At 45.3% G+C, this 17651-nt stretch overlaps 1 protein-coding gene across 1 annotated transcript in view; it reads left to right on the forward strand.

Moving 5' to 3' along the window:
- The first annotated feature begins 2569 nt into the window (after positions 1-2569).
- The window catches only part of itga5 (integrin, alpha 5 (fibronectin receptor, alpha polypeptide)), a 210005-nt gene continuing 194923 nt past the window's right edge, over positions 2570-17651 (forward strand). Inside the window, exon 1 of the mRNA XM_028798484.2 lies at positions 2570-2956. Coding sequence (XP_028654317.1) covers positions 2763-2956 — 194 coding nt within the window. The 5' untranslated portion in view covers positions 2570-2762. The remainder of the gene's footprint in view (positions 2957-17651) is intronic.

Here is a 17651-nt window from a genome sequence, read left to right on the forward strand (position 1 = left end):
AACCATTGTTTGTTTAGACCTTCAACAGGCTCCACACCTAACCACAGTGCAGGATTTACGTATAATCTACACAAGCTATAGCTTAGGGCCCCTGCCTTCTTGGGGGCCCCCAAAACAAATTGTCAGAGTGAGCAATTGTCATATATACTTAAATATACTACAGCATTATTTGTCCCAATCAGGTCCGGCCTTAGGCATAGGCGAAGTAGGCGACCGCCTAGGGCCCCGGATCGACTCCTTGGTCTAATTTTCATGCATTTCACAGAGCTTCCAGGGGGGCCCCTGGACCCCCCTTTCACCTAGGGCCCCATAATACCTAAGACCGGGCCTGCCTAACCATGAGGAGTTGATGAAACATTTGTGAAATCCCAGTGTGTTCCTGATATTAAAAGGACTCTTGTTTCAGGCAATAACACAGGCAAAGATGAAATTTTCTTTCTGTGCCAGTATCCTGCCTACTACACTTTAAAGATTTCTGTTTTAGGAACCTTTTAAAAGTCTATAGACCCAATTCATATGCACAAAATCCTTCCCAGAATGAAATGGTCCTTTATGAAGCAATGGCTATATAACAGGGGTGTCCAGCTCTGGTACTGGTGGGCCGCAGTGGCTGCAGGTTTTCATTTTAACCATCTTCTTAATTAGTGAGCCATTTTTGCTTCTGATTAACTTGTTTTGCCTTCTTTTTAATTGACGTGACTCTGACCCATTATCCATCCATCCATCCATTATCCAACCCGCTGAATCCAAACACAGGGTCACGGGGGTCTGCTGGAGCTAATCCCAGCCAACACAGGGCACAAGGCAGGAACCAATCCCAGGCAGGGTGCCAACCCACCGCAGTCGGACCCATTAGTTGTTTCTTTTTCAGCTAACCTGAAAATAAGGAAAGGTGAAGGTCTCAGTCATGTTAGGCTGCTCAGGTCACCAAAACATCTTGATGGTGGTCTTTGAAAAAACAGAAAATCAACAGTCTGCTGTGACAGAATGAGAGCAGCAACAAGTCACGGTGTTCAATAACAGCTTTAATTAACAGAAAGAACTGGCTTCTCATTAAGAAACAGGTTGGAGTGAAATTGGCTGGAGTTTGACGTTCCAATAGCTGGTCATCTGTGGGCTCATTTTGCATCTCATTTCTATTTGGCTACCATTTAATGAAGAAACTCATCAATTCAGAGGACTGAATCCTTACAAACAGGGCTATTAAAATGAAGGGAAAAGGAGTTAACTAGCAGTGAAAACTACTCGCTGATTAGGAAAAGGGTTAGAATGAAAACTTGCAGCCACTGTGGCCCACCTTGGACAACCCAGATGTAGATGAAGTTCTTGATTCCTGATTGTCTGACCAACTGACACGGTGGAGAGGAAAACAAAAAACTCCTACACCCTCCACTGCACAGGTGATACAGTTAGCAAAGTCGATAATAAGGATTCTGAGTCCTCCTCGTGTCCTGTACCATCCAAGGTGACTGCGGAATAGAGAACTCTGAGCAGGTGTGGGTGGCACATAATGCCATCAAACAGGATAGAAGCCAAACAATATAAAAAAGCAATGGATGAATGCTGGGTACTTATTAATGCATCAAGGAGCTAATTTTATAATCAGATCACTATATTATGATATAATTACTGGAAAGTTAGATTAAAAAAGGGCTTTCAGAAGTTTATTTAAATTTCTGACAGATTTCCCCTGATGTATTTTCTATTGGTAAATTATAAGGGGCATAAGAACAGAAAGCTGCCTCACTTATTCTTTTATACTTAGATCTAGGAATAACGAGCAAATCAGATTGTGATTTGGTACATAAGGAAACAGCCATTCTGACATATATGTTAGAGGCAAGGTTGTTTAAAGCCTTATTATACAAGTAGAAGTATTTTAAAATAGATTCTAAAGGGCAGCGGTCGCCAAAATAAAGATATTAGTATTGGGGATATATTCTCATATTTTTTTTCCTTTTGGTTAAAGAATCATTGTTTTTAAGTGTGTGGTATTTTGGTATGGGCAGGGAATACCGACGTCCAAAGTTTTGCGGGTTAGGTTCTTAATTACTGTAACTCCATGCTATCAAGCCTGAGCAGTGCTTGCACAAAAATGTGTTTCGCGATTGAGTTCCTCTCAGCAGGGTCTGTCGCCTTAACTGCGCTCAAAGCGTTGAATAATCTCCGATACTGAATTCGAAAAAAGAGATTACAAATGGGTGGATAAAGAAACGCCAAGTCAGAATGTCTCAAAAAATCCTTCTGTATAAAGTGTGACCGGATCTTGGTGTCCAAAACTGTAATACATTCTATGAAGTAACGCTAGCGTATCATGAATGCTTTCATAAGATTTTTAACCCCCTACCATTTCACCACCGGTGGACATGTCGAACTTAACAGAAGCACAGCTGTGTCGAATATTCTGTGTGAAGTCTGATCAGGAAAATAAGGAAAGGGCGTGGGCGGGGCGAATAAGAAGTCTTAGCCACTGAAGCACGCGTTTTTGTGAATTAGAAGCCCCGCCCCTATATGGGCGTGCTGACGCATGTACGGAACGCCTACTTGAATGTGGGATGTGAGGAGGGAGGGAAAGTGTATGTGAGAAAGACAGAGAAAGAGTCGGGGGAAAGGTTCTGCCCTACTGTGCTTTTTTTTGTTTTAATTTATTAGTTTAATTATTTTTTTTTTTTTGCACTGAAAGCGAGACATGGAAAAGCGCTGCTAGCATACGGGTATCGCGACGCAGCTGCCGGATTAATCAAGTGACAGGAGCCGCAGCGATGGAGAGACGCGCCAGGCAATACTTGAAAACTTGCGCCCACTTACGCCTGGCCCGACTATGCTTGTTCACCACTGGGTTAGCGCAATTGTGCGCTGGATTTAACTTGGACGTGGATCATCCGAGTGTATATACCGGTCCCGAGGGTAGCTATTTTGGCTTTTCGGTGGAGTTTTACCTTCCAAATGCATCCAGGTAAGTGGTGTGGTGAACGAGTGCGCTAACTTTGGACGTCTTTTTTTCTTTTCCTGATATATGTTTTACGGCGCTTGTCCTGCTGTTCCGCTATTTTTCAGATGCTTGGGAAAACGGAGAAATTTTGAAAACTGCTCAGAGGTCCCGACTTCAAAAGCGTATAGAGTGTGGGAATTTCCGGCTCTTGTAAGGGGGCTTTGCTGTCCCTAATGCATGCTACACATTAACGAGAAGTTTGGTTAACTTTAATCAAGCGGTTATAACTTTTTCAGAGGGAGTTGCACCTCGAGAGGAAAAGTGCGGCGCAATATGAGCTACCCTTATACTATTAGGCATAGCTCGTTCATGGGCGCAAAAAAATGGTCAACTATTTTAAACGGATTCGTTAACAAGGACAGGCTTGTATCCGCTCTTTTCAAGCGGTTCGTTTAACGTGAACCTAGTTTGTAAAAAGCTGTTCTTACAACTCAACCCTTTAGGTTCTTTTAAAATACTGTTCTCCTAAATAGTGTTTTATTACTAGTTATGAATTACAATACCAGAGTTATTAGGGCAATAAGTCGCATGTAGTCTATTTTTATTCATTTTAATTATTTAAATTGCTTGGTAAGCATCATCATTCACATTATATGAAACAAGTAAATGTGGCACAGCAAAAACAACTTTCCATCCCATTTTGAATGCCTCCTTTGCAGGAGCTAAACGTTCAACTCCACGTTCCCATCGGTTACCTCACGGAGCTCTAAGATTTAGCGACACCAGCTTGTGTGTGAGTGTAGAATTATTGGAGGTCCGCTCAAATCTTGGAGCATTCAGCCCGTGTTATGGCTCTGGTTCTCCGGGATTTGAGTCCTGATAATCATGTTCATGTAAAAGAATGAACGGCTTCAACGACTGACGTTAAATTAGCCCGTGTTTGGCGTATGTGGTCTCCCTGCTCCCAATCCTGTGAATGTTCCTTTTATGCCGGGGATGGCTTTCAGCATTTCCGCCACCCTACTTCAGAATAACGCGGATGAATGACAAAAATGACAGGATTTGGAGAGTCGGCAAGACTGGGAAAGCTGTAGGCTCGCGCAGGGATCGGCTTGGGTGGAAAGGTGGTGTGAGAAAGTTTTTGGGTATCAAGTGTCTGATTCATATTAATAAAATACCTCTTTAAAATATCACCCGTACTGAAATCGGTATTATTCTAATAAAAGACGAGTGAATAAGAGCGACTAATACATTGTCATGTAGCATGCTGAAGTTAGCTTGTCTGGGAGTTTTCGTTCCAGGACGTGTTGGATTACGAAGTCAATCCGTCAGCTGGGCAGCCAAGAAAGACGACACCCTCCAGCCCCCTATTCAGTATTTCTATGACACAATCGTCTACGTAACTTTAATACGAGAGTAATAAATCCCATAGATGACCTGTTCATTGGAGAGTCGAAAAGAGTTTTAAAGAGTTGGATGGCTTTAAGCTGGCATTTAGTCACGGTGCGTTTAAAGGGCGGGTGGGCGCATGTTTTAAGCCGTCTGAATTCTATGTAGCGCTGTGGAAAGAAACGTAACGAGGGCTCTTTTATACCAACGTCAACACGCCTGAATGATGTCTGTCTGCTACTGCTCTTTATCTTTAGCTGAGTCAGAAGTTTCCTTTTTAGTCATTCTGGTGTGCGTTTGAGGTGGGGTGGTGATTTGTTATAATATAGTATTTACTGTATGTATTGAGGTTTTGGAAATTCGAAGTTATGATTGTCCCCGCCTTGTGCTCGGGACTTAACTGGACAGACCCCGGCTTCCCAATAGCCGTTTTTAAAATAAGGAGATTTGAAAATTAAAGGTTTACGGAGTGTCAGTAGAAACCCAAATTGCCCCCCGGGCGAGGAAAAAAAATCTGTCCTGAATAGAATGCAACCGAATGTTTATTTAAATTAAAAAGTCAAAATCTAAAATCTTTCGAGTCATAGAAACTGACTGGATCTGCTCTGCTCGGATAGTCGTGCCGCTGTTGGTTAAATCGGTCAGACAGAACTGCGCTTCGGAATTGCAGCGCTGAAAATGAGCGGGCTGCTCAGTGTTTATCCATCCGTATTCCATAGCCGTCTAAGCCCGCATAGCAGGGTTGAGGAAATCTCCGCAAGCATCCAACATGAACAATACTTGGACGGGATGCCAGCCCATCGCATGGTGAAAACACATACACGCTCACACTCCGACCAGAAACCAATCCAACTAACCTGTCTTATTGATGAAAACAGATGTACCCGGAGAAAATCCACACATACATGAGGGAGAGAGCTGTAAACGTTATTTATTTAGAATGTTATTGCCTTGCAACTATTTTTTGGGGGCGGTTTCGGTGTTATATCGTGTATAGTTGCCTGTAGCTTTTTCGCATATACGTGTAATTAACACACTTGCTGGACATTTTAAATCTTCTGAATGCAGTAGCCTCAAATCCTATCTTCATCAAGGAGTACAAGTCGGTAACCAAGTCTGGTTTGAACGTCCCTCTGTCCCGTGGGCTCACCCGGTAATGCGCACACCTGAGTCGCTTGCTCACGCACGCGCGCGTGCGCGCGCTCCAGGCAGACTGACGGCACCTTTTTTAATAGCGGGAGTAAACAAAAGAGTGGACAAGCCTGAGAGCACCGGGAGCACGTTAAGGAGGGGACAGAATCGAAAAGTTAAATTTTAAATAAATGAATTCGTACGTTGGATCTCCATGGGCTACTTTTAATTTAACACATATTCTTTGGCAGAACGAAAGAACAGGGTTGGAAACTTGTTACTGGCAAATCTTGGAATGTTCTCCCCGTTAAGAATCACAGGCACATGGAATAAATTAGAGTAGCGTGTTGGCGAGTAGGATTTCAGGGACTGCAGATCTCGACTTGATGTTGTTTTAGACAATCTGGGTAAATAGGATGGATGAGCTTGTTGGGCTGAATGGTCAGTTCTGGTCACAGTTGTTCTAATGTTAAAATTGATTATTATTGTTATTGTGTGGTTCGTACCTTAATGATTACCTCAAACGGTTTCCTTTAGTTATGCTTTGAAAATGTTCTTAACGTATAGCAGGCGACCTACAAGATAGCCTACAACAGATCGAGAAATTCTAAACCAAGCCCGTGTTACTCTATGTAGCAAGAGTCCTTCAAAAGTCTGTTGCCATCTATTCGGGGTTATTTATGGAACTTGTTACAGATCTAAATAAAGTTCTGACTGAAATCTTTGTGTAGATTGTTCTTTCGGGAGCCAATAATGATTCCTCCATTGCAAGGAGTTCCCAATCTTGGATGCCTGCAACCCCAATGGGTGCGATAAAGTCTGCAGTGTCGTCATGTGTAGGTCATTTATTAGTCATGTCACCCGTTGCACGGCTGCACTTCGGATCTCAGTCCGCGTGGCTCGCCGTGTGGTGGGTGCGGCAACGCTCAGTAATCCGCGCATGCACCCGACCTCAAAACCAAACGTCGGGTTCAGTGGTATGAAAAGAACTGAGCATTGCACACGCACTTGTCACCTGTGAATGAGCCGCTGAAATGCGCGTTCTCGAGGCTTCCTGCCTGCGGGCAGAGTGTTCGTAAAGACGAATAAAAGAGAATGGAATTTGGACCTTGCAATGATCCGTAGAAAGAAGGGCGTGGTCTAGTATTGATTTATGTGCAAACCCTGATCATAAAACGTCACTTATTTTAAGTTTTGATTGACATTTTTGGCAGGGGAGAACAAGGAGGACTGAATTGGATGGAACACCTGCTGCTTACATTCGGCCCATCTCTCCTGCTGGCGGTCCTGGTAGTGGCGCATCTAACTGTGCGGGACACCTGGTTTTTGAACTGTCGTGTAGGTGTTACGGGGACAAAGTTCGTCTACTGCGTTTGATTGCTTAGCAGCGTGCCAGTAGGCCTACCCTTTACTTCTCGGGGGTCCTCCGACTCCTCGATCGTTAATCGTGTATCATTTCCTCAAATAGTTCAAAAGACTTTCTAGGGGTGCGGGGCATAGAAAAGTTTGGGACCCACTGCTCTGTTGGATCGCTCTGGGGGAAAAAAAAAACCACTTTGGTACCTTTTTATATGGTGTGTGTGAGCGAACTTTCCAATATTGCTGTGTGACAAGCGCAGCCAGGACCAGACCCCAGTGATCATGAACGAGATTAGGGTGTTCAATTGTTGCTTAAAACTCCAAATGTAGCAGCCCAATTAATTTTCCGCGCATTTTGCCCTTTCTGTTTCCATCTGTGAGGAGGTTTCATGTTCTCCCAGTATCCATCCATCCATCCATCCTCTTCCGCTTATCTGAGGTCGGGTCGCGGGGACAGCAGCTTGAGCAGAGATGCCCAGACTTCCCTCTCCCCGGCCACTTCTTCTAGCTCTTCCGGGAGAATCCCGAGGCATTCCCAGGCCAGCCGGGAGACACAGTCCCTCCAGCGTGTCCTGGGTCTTCCCCTGGGCCTCCTCCCGGTTGGACGTGCCCGGAACACCTCACCAGGGAGGCGTCCAGGAGGCATCCTGATCAGATGCCCGAGCCACCTCATCTGACTCCTCTCGATGTGGAGGAGCAGCAGCTCTACTCTGAGCCCCTCCCGGATGACTGAGCTTCTCACCCTATCTTTAAGGGAGAGCCCAGACACCCTGCGGAGGAAACTCATTTCAGCCGCTTGTATTCGCAATCTCGTTCTTTCGGTCACTACCCATAGCTCATGACCATAGGTAAGGGTAGGAACATAGATCGACTGGTAAATTGAGAGCTTTACCTTATGGCTCAGCTCCTTTTTCACAACGACAGACCGATGCAGAGCCCGCATCACTGCGGACGCCGCACCGATCCGCCTGTCGATCTCGCGCTCCATTCTTCCCTCACTCGTGAACAAGACCCTGAGATACTTGAACTCCTCCACTTGGGGCAGGATCTCGTTCCCAACCCTGAGAGGGCACTCCACCCTTTTCCGGCTGAGGACCATGGTCTCGGATTTGGAGGTGCTGATTCCCATCCCAGCCGCTTCACACTCCGCTGCGAACCGATCCAGAGAGAGCTGAAGATCACGGCCTGATGAAGCAAACAGGACAACATCATCTGCAAAAAGCAGTGACCCAATCCTAAATCCACCAAGCCGGACCCCCTCAACACCCTGGTTGCGCCTAGAAATTCTGTCCATAAAAGTTATGAACAGAATCGGTGACAAAGGGCAGCCCTGGCGGAGTCCAACTCTCACTGGAAACGGGTTCGACTTACTGCCGGCAATGCGGACCAAGCTCTGGCACCGATTGTACAGGGACCGAACAGCTCTTATCAGGGGGTCCGGTACCCCATACTCTCAGAGTACCCCCCACAGGATTCCCCGAGGGACACGGTCGAACGCCTTTTCCAAGTCCACAAAACACATGTAGACTGGTTGGGCGAACTCCCATGCACTCTCCAGGACCCTGCTAAGGGTGTAGAGCTGGTCCACTGTTCCTCCTGAATCCGAGGTTCGACTATCCGACGGACCCTCATCTCCAGAACCCCTGAACAGACTTTTCCAGGGAGGCTGAGGAGTGTGATCCCTCTGTAGTTGGAACACACCCTCCGATCCCCTTTCTTAAAAAGGTAGACCACCACCCCGGTCTGCCAATCCAGAGGCACTGTCCCTGATGTCCATGCGATGTTGCAGAGACGTGTCAACCAAGACAGCCCTACAACATTCAGAGCCTTGAGGAACTCCGGGCGTATTTCATCCACCCCCGGGGCCCTGCCACCAAGGAGTTTTTTGACCACCTCGGTGACCTCAGTCCCAGAGATGGGGGAGCCCACCTCCGAGTCCCCAGGCTCTGCTTCCTCAATGGAAGGCATGTTCTTGGGATTGAGGAGGTCTTCAAAGTACTCCCCCCACCGACCCACAATGTCCCGAGTCGAGGTCAGCAGCGCACCATCCCCACCATACACAGTGTTGACACTGCACTGCTTCCCCCTCCTGAGACGCCGGATGGTGGACCAGAATCTCCTCGAAGCCGTCTGAAAGTCCTTCTCCATGGCCTCCCCAAACTCCTCCCATGCCTGAGTTTTTGCCTCAGCAACCACTGAAGGTACCGGCAGGCCAAGCGGAATGCGGCTATCAGCTGCCTCCAGAGTCCCACAGGACAAAAGGGATCGGTAGGACTCCTTCTTCAGCTTGACGGCATCCCTCACCGCCGGTGTCCACCAACGGGTTCGGGGATTGCCGCCACGACAGGCACCGACTACCTTACGGCCACAGCTCCGGCCAGCCACCTCAACAATAGAGGCACGGAACATGGCCCATTCGGACTCAATGTCCCCTACCTTCCTCGGGACATGGTCGAAGTTCTTCCGGAGGTGGGAGTTGAAGCTACTTCTGACAGGGGGCTCTTCCAGATGTTCCCAGCAGACCCTCGCAACACGTTTGGGCCTACCAGGCCTGACCGGCATCCTCCCCCACCATTGGAGCCAACTCACCACCAGGTGGTGATCAGTTGACAGCTCTGCCCCTCTCTTCACCCGAGTGTCCAAGACATGTGGCCGCAAGTCCGGCGACACGACCACAAAGTCGATCATCGAACTGAGACCTAGGGTGTCCTGATGCCAAGTGCACATATGAACACCCATATGCCTGAACATGGTGTTCGTTATGGACAATCCGTGACGAGCACAGAAGTCCAATAACAAAACACCACTCGGGTTCAGATCGGGGGGGCCATTCCTCCCAATCACGCCCTTCCAGGTCTCACTGTCATTGCCCACGTGAGCATTGAAGTCTCCCAGCAGTACGAGGGAGTCCCCAGAAGGTATGCCCTCTAGCACCCCCTCCAGAGACTCCAAAAAGGGTGGGTACTCCGAACTGCTGTTCGGTGCATACACACAAACAGTTAGGACCCGTCCCCCCACCCGAAGGCGAAGGGAGGCTACCCTCTCGTCCACCGGGGTAAACCCCAATGAACAGGCTCCAAGTCGGGGGGCAATAAGTATACCCACACCCGCTCGGCGTCTCTCACCGGGGGCAACTCCAGAATGGTAGAGAGTCCAGCCCCTCTCAAGGAGATTGGTTCCAGAGTCCAAGCTGTGCGTCAAGGTGAGTCCGACTATATCTAGCCGGAACCTCTCAACCTCACGCACAAGTTCAGGTTCCTTCCCCTTCAGAGAGGTGACATTCCACGTCCCAAGAGCCAGCTTCTGTAGCCGAGGATCGGACCGCCAAGGTCCCCGCCTTCGGCCACCACCCAACTCACACTGCACCCGACCTCCTTGGCCCCTCCCATAGGTGGTGAGCCCATGGGAAGGGAGACCCACGTTGCCTCTTTGGGCTGTGCCCGGCCGAGCCCCATGGGTGCAAGCCCAGCCACCAGGTGCTTGCCATCGAGCCCCATCTCCAGGCCTGGCTCCAGAGTGGGGCCCCGGTGACCCGCGTCCGGGCGAGGGAAAACACCGTCCAAATTTTTTTATTCGTCATAGGAGGTTATATTGAACCGCACTTTGTCTCATCCCTCACCTAGGACCAGTTTGCCTTGGGTGGCCCTACCAGGGGCATAAAGCCCTGGACAACAGAGCTCCTAGGATCATTGGGACATGCAAACCCCTCCACCACGATAAGGTGGCGATTCGAGGAGGAATCCAGTATCTTCTGCATTTTCTCCCCCAAGGGTCTTTTTTTTTTAAATTTTTTTTAAACCCACATACCCAATGATCTACTTTCCATGGGTGCCTGCACCAGTAGGTCCTGGAGTGCGCTGTCCAGAGAGGGCTCCTTCTGTATATCCTTCAATCACAATAAGAATGGTATTTGGTCTCTGCTCCAACCGTTAAAGTTGTGAAGAGATGAGGACCTCCATGTGCGAATTCTGAACAGTGTGATTCCAGAGGACTCTCTGTTGTGTGAAGGGTGGAAAAATCATTAATACTAAAGCAGTACACGGTCCTTGGTTAAACTAACGTACATGTGTGTGTTTAGAATGAAATCGGAGTATTTGGGGGGAAGGGGGTGGGGTGGGGGGGGGGGGTTACAAGCAAACACCACATGGCTGAGTAATTTTATTTTAAGGAAAAACTAAGGAGCTTTACCCCCTGCTTGCTTCGCTCGCCAACCCCTGTGTTATGCGCTAGCCTCTTTGCAGTTATGCCACTTGCGTATGGGGATGCGGATGTACAATTTAAGCAGATTTTTATTTTCATGGGAATTGTAACATATGCATAATAGGACTATTTTACATTATGACGAGTAATTCACCATATTAAAAAAAATAGTAAAACCATAATAATTTGCAAATTGTTTCATGTTGCGTAATATGATTTTGTTCTGTTTAGCTTTGAAATTAATACGCAAATTAAATCAACTTTTTCAAATGTTTGGCTCTGAGAATTGTTAATTGTCCTTGCATAAGATGTTCTAATGGGAAACTGTTAATGTTTTAATACGAATGGCATATCAAGATCTCCTTTGTTGTGTAATGTTAGCCATGGAAGATTTACTACATTCTTTCTTGGATAAATCCTTCTTTCTACGGTAATTCATGTGGTGGAAGACTGGATTGTGTTAACGGTTGTAGATATTCTTCATGATATTGTAAGTTGATGTTTTCATCTTCCGCACCATCACCACCAACTGTTTCAGCATAGTCTATTGATACGCATTTAACCAATTTGCCTAGTAACCGATCGACATTTTTGGTGTTAATTCATTTGACTTTGTTTCTCGGTGCTAGGATTTCCCATGTACTTATTTTTTCTGTTGATAAACCTTCATGATGATATTCTTCAATAAGATTTGGACATCATAATAAGTCTTCTTTAATTGGGAACTTAAAGTGAGGAAAACATAAAAACTTCTAAGAGCTGAGAGAACAGGAACTGTATTGGACAACAGCATTCACATGAATGAGAGGTGAGAGTACCATGTATGTGGTTGAAAATGTTTGAGAGGAGGGCAGAACTTGAAAAAAAAATCTCGTGGCCAAAGTCTCATCTCGTCCCAGGATTTTTTTTATTTAATCGAGGGAAATGCTTGGATATTTTGTCATTTTCTTTTGGGCTGGGTAGCAAGAGGTTTATCAGCATATACAGTCACCTCTGGTCCATGGCCCAGTTTTAAGAGTTTGTGTGGGGGGTGTAGACTTGTTTTTATGTTAAATACAAAATAAAAAGGTACTCCTGGTATATATGGGGGGTGTTAGACTCATTTTAAATTAATAACAAAAGTACTGAAACATGCAGATTACCCTCATGGAAAGCAGTCTTCAGTTTAAGCAAAGTGGTAAGAGGTACAAGTCTTCCAGGAACTTGTATGTGTTAAAAGTAGCAGTGGATGAAACTAATAACCAGAAATGCTAAGCTGTGTGAAGCCCCTTTTAGTCTTTTATGTTGAGTAGAAAAGCTCAGCCCCGGAGGTGTGTGTGTTTTTTTTTTTTTTGTTTTTTTTTAACTGTAACTGATCCTCCATGAGTTGGATGGGTCAGAAAATGAAAGGGTTGATCCATCGGTCTCCTCATCACAGGGTGATGACACAGTGAATCATGGTGCCGAAGGGTGGTAGCCATTTGTTATGATGATCAGCGGATGATGCAGCTAAGAATTTCACAATAATGACCCTATCAACCTTCCTAAATTATTCTTTGTTTTCCATTCTTGCTCTAAGATCTACTTGGTGGGGTGAGGCTTGAACTTTTTGCACATATCAATGTAGGTTGGTGCTCGCAGAATTTAATAATAATTATAACTCTTTACGGCATGGTGGCGCAGTGGGTAGCGCTGCTGCCTCGCAGTTGGGAGACCTGGGGACCTGGGTCCTCCCTGCGTGGAGTTTGCATGTTCTCCCCGTGTCTGCGTGGGTTTCCTCCAGGCGCTCCAGTTTCCTCCCACAGTCCAAAGACATGCAGGTTAGGTGGATTGGCGATTCTAAATTGGCCCTAGTGTGTGCTTGGTGTGTGGGTGTGTTTGTGTGTGTCCTGCGGTGGGTTGGCACCCTGCCTGGGATTGGTTCCTGCCTTGTGCCCTGTGTTGGCTGGGATTGGCTCCAGCAGACCCCCGTGACCCTGTGTTCAGATTCAGCGGGTTGGAAAATGAATGGATGGATGGATGGATGGACAATGGTATATAGCGCTCTTCAGTTAGTGCAGACACAGAGCACTGAGACAAGTTCTCTGGTAAAATGCAAACACAAACTTCACTTTTTACATGTGTACATAATGACACTTGTTTAAACAGACAGGATGACAAAGTGGTTTGAAACTGATTAACATAAATAGAGCCCAGCGCTATCTGTCCATTAATTGTAGAAAAATGGCCAGTTGATAACATAAGAGAAGAAAACAAACTCCACTTCGCAACATCCTGGAGACCTCATACAAATGGCTGTCCACTCCCTCCTAGGTATTCTGCAGTAGAGTCCATGCTGGGCCATCTTATCTGATGACTGAATCTTTCTGTTAACTCCAAGGCTCACAGGATCTGGGGTGTCCTTACCATGAATAGGAAAACCTTTTGTCAGTAGAGCAGTGGCGCCAAGTGCCACATCACGATACTGAGAAGAGAAACAGAATAGAGGAGGCTTAGTAAGGGTTTATAATTATTGTATTACTTATTGATAAAAGATGTAAACCTGTATCTGATTCAGCTTTGTATGTGTATATACTGTATAATGGCCAGCTTGAGGACCTTGACAAATGAGGGCAACGGGAGACATGGGTGCCTTTTTTAAATCCATCCATGTTGGGTTTTATTTGGGACACACCATTTCTGCGATTTATGGTAGGCCATGCTGTATTTCAGGATCCTTTATCGGTCACTGTCCTGTAAATCTTGGCCAACTGGACACCCTACCCCTCTTGGACATTCGTTCATCCGTCTTCCTAACCTGCTTATTTAGATGAGGATCACGGGACAGCTGAAGCCTATCCCAGTAACCACTGGGCGCAATGCAGGAACAATCCCTGGACATTCTACAGTAGAATCCTGGCTGGGCCGTTAGATGACAGAATGGTTTTTATTCATTGACTTCAAGGCTCCCAGTGTCTCGGTTGTGTTTCCGTTTGATGCTTTACAGCTTGGCAGTGGCTTCAGTAGGCAGTTGATCTTTCTCTCAAATGAAGTCTAGGGCAAGGTTTTTTGGAGTTCAAAACTGGAACACTTGGCTCACAGCAATGGATGTGATGTCATTGGGTTTCTGCTGCTCTGGATCAACATCAGAGGAGCTGTTCCAGGATGGTTATCACCTTTTACCAGTTGGCTTTAAACTCTGCCTACGACATCATAGAGGAGGTGCTTGATGCATTTTTTTTTTCTTTATTGCTTTTAACCAATCAATTAAAAAAAAAAAAAAAAAAAAAAGCTTAATTTAAAATTGACTTTTTTTCTAATTGTGTGTGTTTTTGTGTGAATGAGAAAGAGGAGAGAGAGGTTGGGAGCATGCACTGATACAGCACCTTGCTGCACTCGCCATACGACAAACCACCTCGGGATCCCAAATTAGGACCCAATAAAAGCCATGAAACCACAGCACCACACTGTGGCTAGCATGCCAATCCAAGTTTCCCTTGCAAGTAAGAGAACCTGCTTGCCAGGCTGGATTCAGGTTAACGTCATAACCAAGACGTTGCAATTGCAGGTTAAGGGTCTTGCTTAGTGGTCAAATGGGGTGGAATCACTTCTGGCACTTACGGGATTTGAACTGGCAACCTTCCGATTGCTGGCGCAGATCCCTAGTCTTGGAGATCACCGCTCTGCACTGAATGAGGAAAAGGTTGTGTTTAAAATTCCAGCAGGTGGTTTTGTGTACTACTACTTCCTGATTTATGATGTCGGAGGCTCTGTTTAAAGCTGATTGGTTGAAGGTGACTGGTTCTCTTAGTATTGTTCCAGGAACAGTAGAAACCTAACAAATTCCAGTTAGTGGCAGTCTTTTAGGCCATTGTCACATTTATGGAGTCGCCCCACCATGGGATATCAATGGGGTGTGTTAGATTTGTACACCGCAGTTGCTGATCGCGTCATCAGACTAAATCAGTTTAAGTAACTAAAAATCGCGGTGCATGTCATATTTACCAACTGAGTGGCCGATCTAACAGGACAGTCGTGCTTCCCCCTTTTTCTGATGTGGGAGAAATTCATTACCTTAAATATATCTATAATTGACTGTAAGAACCAGGCAGGAGGAAGCTTGTCTATGCATCTTTAATTCCTCTTCATGAAAAAGAATGCTCTCCCTCCCAGCAGCCTGTGATGGAATGGTCACCGAGCAAAATTAGTCTAATATTTATAAACCATTGAATTTACATAACCATGATGTGTTAATCACCTGACATTTACTCTAATTGGTTCATTAGCTTACACACCCATCTGTCAATAATTGATTGGTTTAAAGACATGAGATGCTTTCAGCAGACAGCATAGCCATCTTATATATCCAAAACGAGTCTCCTTCCACTACATTCTTGTCCTTCTACTCTCACTTTTAAGTTCAGCTCTTAACCTCCTTTTATGAAATGTTCTGTGTTTGACAATTGTCAAGTCTTACTGTGTACATGGCATTCAGCCACTTTCTAAACCAAGTGGAGCATTTTGCTCACATACCCTTCATCTGTTTTCCTAATAGTGCTTTGCTTAACCCTTTATTCTATAATAAAAGCTATATTTTTAATATGGAAAGCATATCCAAGCATTTCACACACCACCACCTTCTAACCCAGTAAAGAACCACATAGCTCCATTAACACAGCAGCATTTTTAACAGTGTACAGTAACTTGTACAGAATACAGCCAAAATAACCTGAAGTGGTGACAGCATTCTACAAAATCTATGCTTTTGTTAATTGTAGCCCCAAATTTTCACAAGTTCATCTATGTATATGAGGTTCCTCTCATTTTACTGATTAGAAACGGAAAGAAAAAATAAAGCATGAAGTTCTAATCTTCAAAATTTAGACCCTTGTGTCACTCGGTGCTTATTAAGCTAGGTTACAGCATCTTTTCTGGAGCCCCTGACACACTAGCAGTTCAACACAGGGCATATTATTTTCTAAACCTACCAGAATTTACGTTTTGAATCATTAGAACATTAGAAAAGCAATGCCTAACAGGTTCATCCATCCATTGTCTAAAATAACATCACATCAAGATTTTAAGGTCTCCAAAGTCCTACTCTCAATCATACAACTTGGTGATTTACTCTCTACATTTATGGTTATTCACATAGATTAGACTGAATAGTTTAGAAACAAGGAACTCTAAAATGACAGTTTCAACTCCATGGCGTGTTTTTATTTACAAATGAACATCTCTAAAGTATTGTCACACTTGGGTCACAAAGTTGCACAGATAGATACACTCAGGAGATTCTAGAGACAAAAACTTTATTCCAACACTTCAAACAAACATAAGTGAACCCATATCTTCCTGTCTTCTGCATCTTGTTCTGTCACACCCATCACCTGCATGTCCTCTCTCACCACATCCATAAACCTTCTCTTAGCTCTTCCTCTGTTCCTCTTGCCTGACAGCTCTATCCTTAGCACCCTTCTCCTATTATACCCAGCATCTCTCCTCTGCACATGTCCAAACCAACATAATCTCACCTCTCTGACTTTGTCTCTCAACCGTCCCACCTGAGCCGACCCGCTAATGTCCTCATTTCTAATCCTGTCCATCCTCGTCAATGCAAATCTTAGCATCTTTAACTCTGCCACCTCCAGCTCTGTTTCCTGGTTTCTGGACAGTGCCACCATCTCCAACCCATATAACATAGCTGGTCTCATTACCATCCTGTAGGCCTTCCCTTTCACTCTCTAAAGCATTTCAGGCACAATATTACACTCCTAAATAGCTGCATTAACACCCCCCCACTGACCGCCAACAGCATCTTGCCTGACAGAGCTGGCACAGTATGAAGGGTTAATGGCTGAGACCCTTTCTTTCCCACCCACTGCATTAAACACCAGATATCTGACAGATGAGCCTCTCCTTGGGCCTGTTGGCAATGGGAAGTGTACAAGACATTCCTAATTTGGATGTTGTTGTGGCTGATACCAGTTAACATATTAAAGCTTAATTTAAGAGTAATATGTATAACTGGGGATTCCAAAGTTAAATTAAAAAATGAAAAATTACATTCACATTTATTGCGATCAGTCTGGGGGACTTTTTGGGAACAAGTGTGACAGGACAAGGGTCCAAAACTGATCATCACAAGTGGAGATAACAGGACAAGAAACAAAATTACAATCCACCCCCCACCCTCCTTCAAGGGTGTCTTTTTTTCTTAGGGAGTCAAGGCTGGGGGGCTGTCCAAAAACGGGTCCTGTTAAAGCCCATTGAAGCATTCCTTATGTGATTTTTGGATTATACAAGAAATTGTTGTTACACTTCTTAGGTTACAAAACCTAACCACTACTATTGGCTAGAAATTCACCAAATGAGTCTCTTAAATTTTTGTTAAACACATTGAGGGAGTAAGAATTTCGAAAGGAGGTGGGCAGTTTGTTCTACCAGCTAGGAGCCACACATGACAATAGCTTGGATTGAGATTGGATGTTACACAGACGTGGCATCACCAGACGCCCTTTATTAGGAGACCAGGGTGGTCGAGAAGTTGCATTGGACCTCTGAGGTGTCCCCATATCCTTAGGGGCTGATCCATTGACTATTCTGTAGGCCAGCATCAAGGATATGAACTTCATACATGCTGCTACTGGGAGCCAATGTAGTGATCGGAAGAGAGGAGTGA

Source organism: Erpetoichthys calabaricus, chromosome 3 (assembly GCF_900747795.2).
Source record: "Erpetoichthys calabaricus chromosome 3, fErpCal1.3, whole genome shotgun sequence".
Classification (NCBI taxonomy): Eukaryota; Metazoa; Chordata; class Cladistia; order Polypteriformes; family Polypteridae; genus Erpetoichthys; species Erpetoichthys calabaricus.